General features: G+C 43.4%; 1 protein-coding gene across 4 annotated transcripts; it reads right to left on the reverse strand.

Annotated features, from left to right (window-relative positions):
* Window positions 1-67: 67 nt before the first annotated feature.
* On the reverse strand, window positions 68-10640 carry MEE44 (Nucleotidyltransferase family protein). 4 transcript variants are annotated; one of them, XM_021951268.2, is made up of 18 exons: window positions 9595-10638; window positions 8776-9315; window positions 8575-8694; window positions 6502-8496; window positions 6306-6422; window positions 5960-6142; window positions 5813-5875; window positions 5252-5323; window positions 4890-5153; window positions 3816-3935; window positions 3108-3167; window positions 2603-2643; window positions 2343-2420; window positions 2161-2245; window positions 1866-2019; window positions 1682-1745; window positions 848-958; window positions 68-748 (listed from the first exon to the last, which is right to left on the reverse strand). In XM_021951268.2, the coding sequence occupies exons 1-15, from the start codon at window positions 10438-10440 to the stop codon at window positions 1891-1893; spliced, it is 4713 nt and encodes a 1570-aa protein (XP_021806960.1). In that variant the 5' UTR covers window positions 10441-10638; the 3' UTR covers window positions 68-748; window positions 848-958; window positions 1682-1745; window positions 1866-1890. The 4 variants fall into 4 exon arrangements, with proteins under 4 accessions (XP_021806960.1, XP_021806952.1, XP_021806970.1 ...); XM_021951260.2 differs by having other exon boundaries at window positions 1682-1761; XM_021951278.2 differs by lacking the exons at window positions 68-748; window positions 848-958; window positions 1682-1745; window positions 1866-2019; window positions 2603-2643 and having other exon boundaries at window positions 9595-10639.
* Window positions 10641-16281: the final 5641 nt, after the last annotated feature.

Raw genomic sequence — 16281 nt, forward strand, 5'->3', positions numbered from 1 at the left:
ATTCCATTAACAATATTCAGTGAAGGAATTCACATTCGTGATGGATAAATAAATGAGAAGAAATCCAAAAAGAATGGAGGTTTCTATAAAGCAATTTCCAGTTTCAAGACACCAAAATCATCGTGTATGAGAAAAAATTATCAACTGAACTCGAAATGCATCCGCAATCTTGCGGTGTACATATTTCAAGCACATCGCCATACACAAAGTACAGTTGAATATTTTTATGATCCTAATCCCAACACATTTCTGTTACTTCACAAAGTATAATCATCTAACTACTGACCCACCTCTCTCTAGTGCTAGGTAAATAGCTAAGCTACACACAATCTACAGTTTTGTTTTTGATAAGTACACAAAATCTATGCTAGTCAGATGATATCAACCTGACTTTGACGTAAACATGTGTACGATTGGTATAAGATTTATAAACCTATTTGTACAATTGGTTTAAGATTTTTTCAGCTGGAATGTTCGTTTTCAGTGCAGTGACCTGCAGAATCGAGCCTGAGGGCTGACCCGGAGAATCGGATATGAGCCCGTTTTCAGGTTGTTCCTGGTCCCCTCCACAAGATCAGCCTTATTGGCCATCCTCACCACTCCGGGGTATAAATATATATCAGGAAACTTCCGATCACATGACGTCAAGATCATCAAGCAAATTCGGCTACAAATGTGAACTTGGAACAGTTGCATGATAGGTGAAAATCCAGTCTTTAACGACAATACGGCTGCACCTAACCTGTGACTGATAAAGTAAAAAGTGAAGATTAGATAGTTACATTGTGGTTAAAGAATACCTTAATCACAAGAGTACAGCCGATAAACAACTGCATAGGAGGCATACAAAAATTCATGGTGATTTGGCTGTTGCTGGACCTTCCTTTTTTCTGGACAAACCCTGTAGCAGAACCGTACAAGGAGACTTCATATCCGCACCAAAAGTGTGGGAGGCAATCTGCGGTGAAAATTACAGATCCATTTTACTAAAAAACACATATAGAGAAATTTAGCAAGAAAAATAAGAAATTTCCTATAAACCAAAAGAAAACAATTACAAAAAGGGGAAAGACTCTGCATGTGTGGGAAAGCTGCTTAACTATGTAAAACAGAAACAACCATTATAGAAAACCTCCAATATAAAAGCACAAAATCAAGTAAACTTACGTGGTTACCCATACATAATTAACTAAAATTTAATCATGCTTAGTGCCAAAATTAGGGGTCGCAGTTTTCAACCCAACAAGTTAAAACGCCACAAACCCAACATGGAATTAGTAGGTTAGGGTCACTACAACTTGACACAAACTCCATTTTAAGATGCAATACCTTTTTCTGAAGCCTAAATGGTGCACCTTCAAAACTAAAAACCAAGCAACAATAATCTTTGTACTGTTGAAATTTCTATTTTTAAATGAATTCCACTTGGAACTTCAATACTTTCCACCTCTGTTAGATCCACTAAAATTTTAGTCATCAATAAAGTTCCAAAACCTCTGTATCACCTAGGAAAGTCATTTTGCATCTTCCAAGAGTTTGTCTGTGATGTAACCATTCAAAGCAAAGGGGTGGTATAGCTTCAAATTTAAGCAAAATGATAGCAAATGTCGGTACACAAATATTTAGGTCAAAGAGAGTCAACAAAGGACAGAGAGAGAGAATCAAAACCAAAGATACCTACCATATTGCAACCTCCAGTTCGCACCAAAAGAACACCTTAGCTTGATCAATGATTTAGATTTCCCCTAGATTAACATAAGACTAATCCGATTGAAATTGTCAATTCACACCCACCATCCACAATAAAAGAGAAAAATCAAAAGAAAAAAAGTGAAGCAAAAGAAAATGTCAAACTCTAAGATTACCTTCAAAGGCATACAACTTTCCACGCTATGATAGATCAATACTCGGGATGATTTTAGAAAGCAGTCTATATGAGGGCCTTGAACATAAATCACCATCATCACTGGGAAGAGAAGCAAGCTCATTCTCCAAAATAGAATATGCTTCTGAAAATGCCTGCATCATCCAACGATAGTCTTGAAATTAAGAAACAGACATATGTAGCGGCTAGCTAAAGACAAACACCAGGTTATCACATAAGCCTTGAATATATCTGAAAAATATCAGGATAACTAATCCAAAAAGAACACAGCTTACCTTGATACACTGATGTATCCGGAAGCAATTGCGCCCCACATTATTAGTTGGGAAAAGAGGATCATCAATGTGTATTGGGTCAATGCTACACGGAGTAGAATATCAAGATATAAGCAATGGATGAAATTTTAGAAATTCATCTGTCATGCACGAATAACAAAAACAGAGGGTGATAGTATTACCTGCAACCTCTTTCCCTCTTAATATAAACACCACTTCCTTGTACTGATATACGCATTTGGCGAGGATCAAACACATTCCTGGAAGGGGGAGAGAGAGAGAGAGAGAGAGAGATCAAACGTCAAACAATCACTACGTAATTTAAATCATATTAGAATAAGCTAAACAATTTTTCCCTCATAGTAAAGTCAATTCCAAGAAGCACTTGCACTCCTATATCATTAGAAAAAGAAATAATAATCCTTATTAGTGGTTGGCTTACCCAAAAAAATAAAGAAAATTCATCAGAAGGTTTCCAAAGTTCTGCAAGATTATTAATGTAGCGGTTAAGTGAAAGCAATCTAGTAATAATCATCAGCAAAATTGAGAAACAAAAAAGGGCAAAAAGAACAAGATTGAATGAGAAATTTGAACTTAACCCAGCCACATGAAATTTGAATATCTATACAAAATGCAAAGGATACCTCCATTTCTAACTAAGTGATGCACACAATTGGGTTTTCTTGAGATTTAGGGAAAATGAGACCCTCAATTAAATGCAACCACGCAGAACTTCAATAATGAACAGTACTGAGAGGAACATTCAATCAATGCACATTACTTGGATATTCAATTAGAAAAAAAAAACCAAGGTATTACCGATGTCACATTAATTTGATGCATGTCTATGGTGTTCAAAGGTCCTCCACAGTACTTGTAGAATATATCATCCCAGGGAAAACATAACATACTAACAAAGCAAATTAGGCTTGAAAATCGAGATTTACTTGGTTGATAGGTCGGCTAAGATGATATTCGTGCTGGAGAAAACGTACAATTAGTAATACCTGAAACAAAAAGAGTGAGAAACACAACTTATTTACTGTAAAGGATATACTTAATTATTTGCATTTTTCTTTTACAAGAAAGATGTCTAGAAACAAAATCCAGGTACACAAAGCAGCCAACTTCCAACATTTAAAATATATTTATGTAGAATCACTGGTTACAAAACACAATAGTTATGAGGAGCCAATGCAACTGTCCACCTTCCTCCAACAGTCAATAACAGCATGTGACAGTAGGTTGTTACGTGCATTATGTTTAAAAGTTAGGCAATGACATGGATCAAGAAAAACTGCCAAGCCAATACATGCAACGTGTTGCTTGAGTACTCTTGTCATGTTTATGCTTCCTATACTTTAGTCATGACTGGTCATCAAACTGCACTTTCTATACGTTCATAATGCATTATAATTTAGGCCTTGATCTGGATGCTGCCAGATTAAAGCATCAAATTTTCAATACTTTCTTATGGAAGCATTAGAGATCTCAATTCTATTAGCAGCCTGCCTAAAAAGAAGTTTTAAAGCACATTCATTGAGAACGCATAATGTTCCGCATAACATCTGTCCCAACTGGAACATGGTGAAATCAAGAACTTCAAATCAAATTATTTTTTAATATTAAGCCTTGGAATAAGTAGCATTACTCACCAAACAATAGGAACTCAAGCCACCAGAGTAAGACTGATCCAGGCTTCGATCTGCCAAGAACTGTTTCAGAACCAAAGCAAGAGGTGCAGCAGCTGGAAACTGCTCTGTTAGATCCTTAACCTGCAAATGACCAACTACAGTTCATAAAAGATAAATAAAATATAAATGAAACATATAATAGTTTTCAACATGAGCTATGAATGTAAACAAAAGAGCATAAATAAGATATAAAGAATGAAACATATAATAGTCTTCAACTTGAGCTATAAATGCCAACAGAAGCCCCTCAATAAATTATATTAAAAAAATAAATTAAAGAAAAGCCTAAGGGATAAATCACAAAGAAAAGAAAATTGTAGACTATCCAAAATGGTAAGAATAACAGAGATATTTAGTGGCACGAAAGTTTCATTTAATTTATTCTCATATGCAACAAATATGCAAGAGACCTATAACAACAACAAAATATGGTTGCATGCTTCTGGATAATAAAATTTTAAACTATAATTAAATGCCTCAAGAGAAGGAAAAAGAAAAAAAAAGGGCCTCCCTGAGATTCAAAAGGACTGCACAGAATAGATGCTAAAGGACCCCAACCACAAAGGTCAAATAAGCATAATTTAACCCACTAGCACACAATTGACATGGATTTGCGAACAAATAGCAATTTGCAAGAAACTACCCCGGAATTATGTATCAACAAACATAAAGGCACATTTTAGCACAGATGCAACAATCTAATGAAATTTATTAACACTTAGGTGTTGTCCAGCAAGACTTGGCATTCTGACAGATATCTTTGAGAGAGGGATATTGTGTGTTTGGGTGACGCTCTTTGAAATATTTCAAACTAACTTATTGAATAAAGGTCCAACATCAGTATTTTTAATGACAAGTCAAGAAGCTGTTAGCATTACATCTCGTTAATTTGCAACATGTGAGAATACTTGAGCCAACCTCTGTAGAAATCTTTAGTTAAATAAGATCAGAAGATGGAAGTAGAGAGTGCTATATTTCACACACAAAATGCAATACATGTATGCACACGCACACACAAGAGAGAGAGAGAGAGACCAGCTCTGTAGTTTGGAGTCCTGTATGAGACGGAGATTTGAAACTGATGTCAATACGAACTGATACTGAATCCTTTGTAGCATCATAATTTATCTGTGAACATTTAGGCAGTGCAGATTCTTCTAAAACAACCACACTAGAGTTCACATGACTGCCTTGCTCACCCGACATGTGAGGCGGCTCTTCTTTTGGGGATTGGACATTGGAGGCAGAAGAGGCAATGAGATCACGGGGAACTTCCACCACAAGCATTATTATAGGTATCTAAGACCAAAGAGGAAACAGTAAGAAAATCCATGAAGACAACAGAAGCTTAAATGAAAGAGAAGTAAAAACAAAAGGTTTAAAAGAACAGGAGTTACAGCTGTATTTTCCACAGTCTTGAGTGAATCATTTTTTACCCAGTCCTGATTGACGAGATACCTGGCGGCATGCTGGAACATCAAAATAAGTGTCACCCAGGAAACAGGAAAAACAATTATAGGTATCAATTGGCACAACTAAACAGGAGGCAACAAATCAGATAACCAAAACAGTGTTTATTTGTTCATGGGATGCATCCAGGAAAACTGGTCCGGTATAGTGAAGTTCTATTATAAGATGTGAAAAACATTGAAGTAAATTAGATAAAAAGTTTAATAACAAATTAGGATTCAAAATTCAAAATGTTCCAACAGGAACAGAGTGAAGTGTCCAAGTTTATGCAGCCTCTTTGAGTGTACATACATGCGCATTAAGCTTGTAAGCCCATAAACTGCTTGTAAAGAAAAATAATGGTCATGCTTTGAAACAGTGACAAGCTAGTGTACAACACAATTTCCTTCATTCATTGGAAAAACCAATCAGTTTCAGTACACAGACATCCAATAGACAAAATGAATCACATGAACTGTCTTCCACTACAACAGTAATGTACAACATACCTGAAGGCATGTTTCTTTAATACCATTACGGCCCTCCAATATCCCAGCTTCTTTAATGGGTTCCTAAAAATATATCTGCACGTAAGTTTTTTTTCCATGAAGGTAGTGGTCTATGTAAATGAGAGATTAGATCAATAAAGTCTTTACCAGGTTCCTCACAGGAGGCAGACAAACCACAAGGTCCACATCACTTGTTGGAAGTGACAAACCAGTTGCAGTTGAACCAAATATGTTTGTCCTGGACCTGGGCCAAAGCACCTGGAGAGACCTTGTAACCCGCTTGACAGCCCAATTGATGTAGGACTTCCTAGCCATATTCTCTGCAGCAACCTTCAATCCATCATATCAAACATTCAGTAGAATGTAACAACACATGGAAGAGGGTCAAGGCTACAAATATTTGACAAACATTTTGATTGGAGAACTTGAAAATAAAAGCTAGTGATGACAGTAAGAAGGGATAAAAACAATGATGACCGATCAACTATTCTACCTGCTTGCAGAAAAAATCAATATCATCGTGGACAAGGCTGTGCATCAAAGAAAGAGACGCCTTCCTCATAGGACAGTTATGCAACTCAGGCGGTTGTAGGGGGAATGCAACATCTGGCTGTACAATGAAAATACCATCTGATGAAAGGGCTTCCAAAACATCAATGTAAATTTAAGCTCATAACATAGATGCTTACATGTTCCTGATCACGAGCTAGTTGAGAAATAGCAATCAGTCGATCCTGCAACAAAGGTGCAGGAAGAGGCTGAATCAATGGGCGGCCAGAAATATTATTACTTCTCAATGGCCAAACAACTTCAGCACCATCCATGCGCAAACAAGCTTCCTCCAAGTTAGCTCCATCATGGAACCATCCTCTCATACCCCAGTGCCTTGGGCTGGAGCTACCAGATCGAACAGTTGGAAAGCCCCTGTGTTTCCTGGCATCACTCACAGGAGAGGGTGGAGGTGGTCGGGGAGCGCGTGCAACAGAAAGCACCACGGGTGATGGCGGCCGCTTTATCCGAGGTTGCTCTCGCCTAGTAGGAGGAACACATGGGCTTTTACGATCATAACTACGCTTAAACTCTCTTGACCTTTCTCTCGATATGTTTGGAATGATGATTGGCCGCAAAATGGGATAAGGAAGTGAATCTCCTGTCTTCCCTTCGACATCACCACTTACATCAGCCAAAGATCCAGACGATTCCTCATCTGCTGCTGTGTCTGTCATTGTTGATGAGGAATGTAGCACCTTGCCTGGTACTTCATTCCCCGGCATAACGTAGCCAAGAGCTTGGTTTCCTGATCCCAAAGGATCAAAAGGAGAACAAAAAGAAGCAGTAGGTGAAGTCAAACCATTTGTACTATACGAAGAAGAAAATGCAACCATATCATCGACAGCCCTATTCATGTCAGCTTCACGCCAAGCCCACGAGCTATCATCAGAACTAAGGGAAGGAGGGCGAGAGAAAACCGTCCCTGGATGGTCAGAAGGATTCCAGTACATCACACCACCACCGAAGTATTGATTATAGTCTACCCCAGAAAATGCTTGCACCTCAACTTCATCCTCTGATATCCAGTGGCTGTCATATTCATCTGCTAGTTCATGTGCCCTTATTGGATCAGGCAGGTCTGTGCAATCCCAAGAATACCTCCTTTCGCTGTCCATTGTTGTATTAATCTGGACACTGTGGGTGGAAAAACCCCGCGGAAAACTACACTGCTTCTTTGAGAAGAATCCAGAATCATAATTACAGGTCCGGGACAGAGCCAATCCGCGAGCACTTCGAACCATTGGAGGCCAATCTAAACTCATTGGCAATGGTCGAGTCAGAACTGGATTACACCCACCTTGAATTGGAGAACTTCTCGCCTGATGTGTTGTGGGTAGAAAAGACTGGCGAAAGTGATTCTGCCAGTTATGACCAACATCCAGATGCAATCGATCAGTGGCAGGTGGGAGATGTGAGTTGACAGGTGGAAAATAGGCACAAGCTACACCAGGCCACTCATATGGAAGGCATTCAAAAGAACTTGAAGCTCCAGTATCACATATAGGATTCCCATGCTCTTGGTCCTGAAACAGAATAGCTTCCTTTTTTATATCAGTAGCTCTTATTGCTTTGTCTGGCGAGATGTCTTCTACATCAGATTTACCAACATGTGTGTTCTGAAAGTCAATATCCTTATGGCTGAAAGCATTATCATCCACCACAGGCACAGAAGGTATTACATTTCCAACTATTTCACAATTTCCAGTTTCTGATCCGGTAGATTTAATTTGAATTTCAGTAATATTGCCCGATGACTGGTAATCTTCTGAAACTCTATGACAGAAACTTGCACTAGAACCAATAACATAATTCTCTTGAATGCTTTGGGTGGCATCCTCATTCTTAGTCGGCCCATTTGCAGAATCAGGAGGAATCGAATTTGTCACAAGGATGTTACAACTAGCTGAACAATCTGTGATGTTCTGGAAGGCTGAATCACCAGAAACAGGATTGCACTTTGCAGTGTAAACTTCAGGAATGACAGAGGAAGAAGAAGCTTCCATGACTGATCTTTCAAATTTTCTCACATCAACGGCATTCTTACAACCAGTTATTTTGTTTTTTCCTTTATCTTTCCTACCCTTCCTTGCAGCAGTATGAGCTTTTGCAACAACCAGTGCTTGTGCATGATCCTGATGACAAGCTACCAGTTACAAACCATTCAAATCATCAATGAGAAATGTGATCCAAATTTAAAAAACTAGAACAACCATTTCATCTTTCGATGACGATGCCTCTTTGAAAGTCTCGGTCTCCTGATGTATACCATGCATCTTCTTGGACTCCACCGAATCTGCCTTCTCTTTATGAGCCAATGTACAATTAAGATCCTGGCATAACACTGAAGCAATTAAAACTATCCACAAAATGTGTGGTGCATCCAAAAGAACATCAGCGAACTAAAAGAGTACCTTGAGAGACTTTTCACACAAAAAATCATCTGTGCACGGCCTAGGACCAGGACTTGGCCTTTTCATATTGCGGGTCCTCCCCTTACTTTTTCGGCTACCCGCACTAGGCTTTGCCTTTGATTTCTTAGGTAAGGATTTGTCACCCTCTGCTAAAAGTTCCAGTTTTGTGCAGTCAAGCAAAATAACCATAAGAAATCCACGTACTTTTCTTAGAATAAAATCAGAAATGGTAGAAATTGAACTCAACGTGCTATAGAAGAGTTTCCCTTTATCATATTCACTATGGCGACATAAGGATATCATCACTACTATATCCTGAAGCAAAACGAGATTATTAAAGGCACCGACTAAGGAAGCAGATTCCCCAGAAAGAGAAGCAGGGATAATGCTTGACCCAAATTCAGTGTCAGCCACAAGTTTTGGAACAGTCTTTCGCGTAGATACATTATGGCTGTACCTCAATGGCTGTTCTACTCCTGTATTGAAGAGCCACATTTCATCCCCCACTTCACTACTTGTCCCCTTCAGAATCTCAAGAATCTAAATTTAAAATGAACTACGTCAAGCTAAAATAACAAAAATATCTGAAAAATCAAACACCGGAATGTGACCTGCAGTATAAAGATTTTCCATTTGGAGAACTCCAGTTTATGGATATTAATGCATCAATCTTTTTAAACCTTTCTTTATTACCAATCTGTTAACACAATAACTCAAACCTAATCTATCAACACAATCATTCAGAATCTATTACATTTTTTTACACAATGTCGTCCAAAAAAAAGTTACTACTATAAAACGTAAAGTTTGAAAATGTACCAAAGGTTTCGCTGATTTTCCCAACACCGAAGTCAATACATTTCTCCTTGTTGCTAAATCCAAATTTCCCCACGAGTCCACACAACCTTTCTTCCTCCAATACACATTGGCCGCCAAGCCCGCAGCACTCATCTTTTCTTTCAGCTTCACCCCTCTTTTCTTCCCATTACTACAACTCAGCCACGCCAGCCTCAAAGCCACCTCCAGCCGGTTCGCCACAAATGCTTCCATACTGTAATACCCTTTGTCCTTCAACCACTTGAATTCGACCCAATCCAATCCCAAGTCACTCTCTTCACCTCTCAAGAAGCCCCCATTTGATATTTCATCCATCACCGCCACAAACCTATCCACATTCTCAACCAAACCCTCGCTCACCGACACTGTATCGAGATCCTTCACTGAACACGAGCATTCCTCAATCTTCTCTCCTTCTCTCGACGCAAACAACCGAGTCGACTCGAATATCCTCCTCTCCAGCTCGTTCGACTCGGAAACCCGAGACAGAAGCCCACTCGACCTTTTAAAACAGAGGGTGGGGAGGTCACCTGAGGGGAGGTCGGGGAGGATGATGAAGAAGCCATGGCTATTGGTGCGGAGCTTGCCGAGCATTTGGATGAGGATCCGTACGAACTTCGAATCCACTGCGGTGAGGTGAGCTTGGCGCTGGTGGAGGGTTAGAGATGAGAACCATTTGAGAATTGCAGACCTTGGGTTAGGGTTTGGTTTGAGGTCTGAGGTATTGGAGTGAGAGTGGTAGAGAGAGATGTGGGAGGTGAGCGAGTCAATGAGTTGGTCCTGAGTCATGAGCGAATCGCAAGGGGATTTAGGGTTTCGATTCGACATGTTTTTTTAGGTCGCAGAGAGATGAAAATGGCGAGAGAAATTGGGAGGGAATTTCGGGTTGTGAAATGCGGGTTTCGGGGGTCCGAGACGAGTTTGAGTTCTCAGGCAGACAGATGGTAGACTTTTCCGGTGTGCATATTGTCAACTGTCAATCACCAATCTCCGGAATCCTAATTTTGTTTTCTCCAAAAAAAAAAATTTGAAGAGCAATTTTTAACACTCTTTAAGTTACAATTATTAGTAGTAGCCTTTTCGCACCGTTTTTGTGCCTTTAATTTTAATTTTTTTAATATAAAAAAATGTGAATTTACCATATTATTCTCATTTAATTAATAATTTCAATTCTTAATATTTGTATTAACCAATGACATTTTTTGGTATTTTGAATGTTTTACCATTCTCTACATTTTGCTTTATATATAAAAAGGGTATATAATATTTTTTTTTAAATTTATCAATAGAGATTTTGAGGTTTCGAACTTGAGACCTCTTCCAATATTGAGCAATATTGAGAAGAGAAGTACCACTTGTTGGCACTAAAAACTGGACAGATGGAGATGAGTGCAACTTACAAGCGAGATGGACGATCGAGAGATCGATTGAATATTGGATGCCGATTCTTCCTGTCCTTGGATGCCGATCCTGAATAGAAAGAAGTCGAGACTCGTAAGGTCTATGGAACCGGTGTGGAACCAGCCTAAGACCCTCCGATGCCGAAGTAAGTTTGTTGTTTTAAGAGCTCTTGCTGTTGACTATATAGAAGTATAAAAGTCAAGCTGAAAAGTCTTACCCCTGTATTGTAGTGGAGGGGCCTATTTATAGAGGGCATTTAGTATGCTCTTAGTGCTCATTTTCGATGTGGGACTCGTGGGAGGGCATTCTGAGGTCGACACGAGTCTTTAGATATTTTGGGCGGGTACTTCGAGGTTGATTCTCTACAATCGGTAGGGGATGCCGATTGTAGACGAGTTGGGCTCGTAATGGCTGTTCGCAGCTTTGAGACAATGCCATCGGTGGCCGATGCCGATTGTCCGAGGCCTTGGGTACTTGGGCGAGTTTATAAGATCCACGTGTCGTTATACGAGTGGAGGGTCAGATATGGTACAAACAGTAGTCCCCCAAGTTGCCGATTGAGAAGCTTCTCGGTTGGGGACTTGAATGTGTATTCGGCATTCTGACCCAGACACAAAGGTCCCATAATTGCCGATGGTGGTATGTAGTCCCCCAAGTGCCTAAGGGAGTGAGCTTGGATAAGAGACGGCATGATGTGCCGATTGTTGCCAGGGGTGAGTGAAAACTCGTGAATATGCGGCTGTCGTTCGGCACGAGAGGTGAGTGAGAACTCATCAATGTGCGCCTGCCGTTCGGCACGAGAGGTGAATGAAAACTCATCAAGGTGCGCCTGCCGTTCGGCACGAGAGGTGAGTGAGAACTCATCAATGTGCGCCTACCGTTTGGCACGAGAGGTGAGTGAAGACTGATCAATGTGCGCCTGCCGTTCGGCACGAGAGGTGAGTGAAGACACATCAATGTGCGCCTGCCGTTCGGCATGAGAGGTGAGTGAAAACTCATCAATGTGCGCCTGCCGTTGGTTAGTGGAGTTGTGCTCGAAGGTGGCTAGATCTGCCACACTCAGGAAGTTGAAGCGTCTCTGAGGATTAGAAACGTGTCAACTGACAACGGTTGGTCGCCCACATGCATGCGTGACATGTGTCGGCATGGCTGCGAAGAGTCGCGTCGTTTCGTGTCCCGATGCGTCGCTTCGCTTCCCGATGCTAAATCGGCTTTATAAATGTGAGGAGGAGACGAGAGTTCAAATACTTGGAAATTTTGAGAGCAAAGAGAGCTTGTGAGAGGCGATTTTCGGCAACCGTGCGAAGGCTGAGCAGGCGATTTCCGGCGAAGTTGAACAAGGCGGAGGCGATTTCCGGCGAGCTTGAGCCACCGTGCAAACAAGGTATGTTGCCGTGTTTTCATATTCCCATGGATCAAAGTGTTGAATTTCAAGAGTTTATGTTTGAACAATGTATGAACGAGCATGAACACGCATGAACACGCATGAACATAGTGTTTTTAGGAGGTAGAATAGGATTTGGATTCTAGCATAGCCCTTAGTGTACGTTCGTGTGTTGTTTGTAGATGTCAGATACCGAATCCGAGCGTAGGCGTAGTCCGAGGGCATACGAGGATGAGTCGTCCTCGGGGAGTTCTGCCGAAGAGAGTGGGAGTTCTGAATCTGCTAGCTCTTCGAGCTGTGAGATAGTTGAGGGGGCAGGAGAGCGTGCCGAGGCCGGGGGCACTTCAACGAAAGTGCCTGGGGGTGGTGAGCCTTCGACTTCGGGTCGTGAGGCCGATGGGGGTGGCGTCTCTGTTGCCGTTCCAGGGGAAGGGGTGCTGAGGGTCGTCAGGGGTAGGCAACGGATCCCGATGGTGAAGCCCACGGAACCTGTGTTCGGAGTAGATGACTTAGAGCCGAACACACTCACCGAATCCGAGTTGGCTAAGATTCGGTCGGAGTACAATATTCCGGAATCGGTAGGGATGCGAATTCCGGAGCCCTTAGAGTCGCTTAGTGACAATGACAAGGGGGTGGTCTTCTTCACGGACGTGTTTAAGCATGGCCTTCGGCTGCCGTTAAGGCATTCGGTGCAGAAGATCCTGGCGGCGATCGGTTACGCACCAGGGCAGTATAACCCAAACTTTTGGATTACGCTGCTCGGGACGATCACGGCATTCATCTTGGCTGGTGAGGGGGAGCCAAGCTACGAACAGTTCGCCCAGCTGTACAGTGTGACGAGGGCAAAGAGTGCCAATCATGGAGGGTGGGTTCAGTCCAACTGTCTCTCGGCAGGGCAGCGTGGGCACTTTGTGGTGGGGGTGCCGAGCTCTCAAAAGACGTGGCGTAAGCGTCGAGTGATTGTCTCCGGTGATTGGGAATCGGCACCCGGAGTTATCGTTGAGAGGAGGATTCCTACGTCCTTCCAGACAGTCGGTAGGGTAGAACCTGCCGTTCGGCAGGGTCAATAATTTTAATTTTAATTTTTGTTTTTTTGTTTTGGGTACTGACCGTTTGTAATTTGGTTTCAGTGTCCTTGAAACGGCCAGCCGCACCGATCAGAGAGATTGAAGCAATCGAGAGGGTGAGAGCGAAGATTGCCGAAGAAGATTGGTTTTTTAAGGAGCTGCTCTACTTTCGGAATCTGTTCAAGGCAGGCCTGATCGGTAGGGCCGAACACGATCGGAGGGTGAAGGAGGAAGAGGAAGAAGAAAAAAGGCAAAGTAAGAGATGTCGTTCGGCAGGGTCTGTTTTGTCAATTTTCCTATGTTGCCGTTTCCTTTCTGACTTCGTGTTTTTTTTTTTTTGCAGTGGCAGGAGGGAGGCCTATGAGCGAGGCAACGAGGAGGCGTCTAGAGGGGCAAGGGGCGCCAAAGGCGAAGAAGGTTCAGTCCCCCGGTCCGAAGAAGAGGAGGACGGCAGGGCCAGCGAGAGGGACGTCGGCTGATGAGCAGACGGTGGCTGATCGCCGCAGGGAGAAGAGGGCGGCGGAGGCAGAGGTCGTTCGGGAGGCCCACCTCCAAATGACGGGCAAACGGCAGATCGAGGGTCCCATCGATGTGACGCCGTTGCCGAAACGGCCAAGGGGCCCGAACGAGGGGACATCGGTGCTGATCCCTGATAATGAGGTGGAGGGGGAGGAGGGACCGGTCAACATCGCGTGTCCTCGGAAGGCGGTGCCGTTCATCAACTGTATGATTGACGGTGCCCAGATGGAGCTGGCTGAGCTGGAGCAACTGTCAACGAAGACGTTGCGTGAACAAACCGGTCGGGCCTTCCGTCTCCAGGCAGCGGTAAGTGTAGGATTTGTAGCTTCTCAAGGATACTTCGATTCGGCATGTACTAATGTGTCCGTTGGTGTGGCAGGCTAATATGGACATGTGGCTCTGTGCGAAGCGAGCTGTGAATGCTGCCGAACGGTACCAAAAGAGATTTGAAGAGGGCCGTTCGAAGATCGCTGATGCCGGAAAGATGCTGCAGGAGGCGGATCAGCGTGCCCAAGAGAATGCGGCCAAAATTGCTGAGCTGACGTCGAAGCTGGCGGCGACCGAGCTGGACGTGGTGGCTGCCCACGAGGCTAAGGCAGCGGTAGAGGTGGCAATGGATGCGGCCGAGCGGTCGCATGCCAGGGAGCTAGTAGAGGAGAAGGCGAAGGCCGTTGCTGACTACCGATCGTCGGAGGAGTTTACGCGTTTGGTGGATAAAGAGGTCATGGAGCAATGTGACGACTTTCTCTATCGAGTCAAACGGTACAATGCTGACAAGAAGCTGAACCTGAACTTCCTCCGGGATCCACCACCGCTGCCGGAAGGGGTGACCGAAGAGATGGTGGAGGCCTACAAGGGCGAGGATGCCGAGGCCGAGGAAACCGACGACACCGAATCCAGTAGTGAGGAGGAAGGGAACCTCCCTGCGCCAAACGCAAGCAGTGCGCCGAATGCCGAAGCCTCGACCAATGTCGAGGATGCAAATGCCGGTCCTGGATGTGAAGGTGCAGCCGCTGATGCCGAACCCCAAGCCCCTTAGACTTCTCAGTGTTTGTAATTATTTTGAACATGCCGAATGGCGGCATGTAAAGACAAATGGCCCTTCTGTGGCCTTTTATTTATCAATGTTAAGTTTGTTTCGGGTTAATGTGCTATGTCCCTTAATTCTGTATGTGTGCATGTCGTATGTAGAATATTTTCGATATAATATTGCTGGATGGTAATGCCGTATGTATAGAATAGGGAGTTCTAAAATAAACCGATTACAAAAGTGGATGACCGAAGGTGACGACCGAAGGTACGACCTTTGTGTACAAAGGTGGTGACCGAAGGGGCGTTCACTTGTAGTAATATTTGAGATGTTCTACATTCCAAGGGTGGCCGAGGGTTTGACCATCGGTACCGCGCAAACGGTAAGTTCCTGGCCGGCAGATGGTGACAACTTCGTAAGGGCCTTCCCAAGATGGACCAAGGGTGCCTTCGTTGGAGTCCTTGGTGGCGAGGGAGATTTTACGTAGTACCCAATCCCCTACTTTAAACGATCGGCGTCTGACGCGCGAGTCGTAGTAGCGGGAAGTCCGTTGTTTGTAGGCGGCATTCCGAAGCTGAGCCTGGGAACGGTGTTCCTCAATGAGGTCCAGGTTGAGGGTGAGCTGGGCCTCGTTTTGCTCTTGCTTGTAAGATGCCGTTCAGCACGAGGGTGCGTTGATCTCGACTGGAACAACGGCTTCGGAACCAAAGGCAAGGGAAAATGGCGTCTCGCCAGTTGACCGTCGGTAGGAGGTATTGATGGCCCATAGTGCTTCCGGAAGGAGATCGGGCCATGCTCCTTTAGCCGTCCCAAGCTTTTTCTTCAGCGTCTTCTTGATGATCTTGTTGATGGCTTCGACTTGGTCGTTCGACTGTGGATGTGCTGGGGAGGCGAAGAACAGGTTGATGCCAAATCGGTGGCATAGGTGTCGGAACTGAGAGGAGTCGAATTGTTTTCCGTTGTCGGTGATTATTGCGTTCGGGAGGCCGAATCGACAAATAATATTCTTCCATACGAAATGTTCAACCCTGGCTGCAGTGATTGTTGCCAAAGCTTCGGCTTCGGTCCATTTTGTAAAGTAGTCGACGGCGACGATGGCGAATTTGACCTGTCCCTTTCCCTAGGGCATAGGGCCGATGAGATCTAAACCCCATTGGGCAAAGGGCCATGGGCTAACAATCGGAGAGAGTGGTTCGACAGGCAGCTTTGGAACGGAGCCGAAATGCTGGCATTGATCTCACTTCTGGACCAGGGTGGTGGCATCGGCA

Source organism: Prunus avium, chromosome 2 (assembly GCF_965620075.1).
Source record: "Prunus avium chromosome 2, drPruAviu1.hap1.1, whole genome shotgun sequence".
NCBI classification, from domain to species: Eukaryota; Viridiplantae; Streptophyta; class Magnoliopsida; order Rosales; family Rosaceae; genus Prunus; species Prunus avium.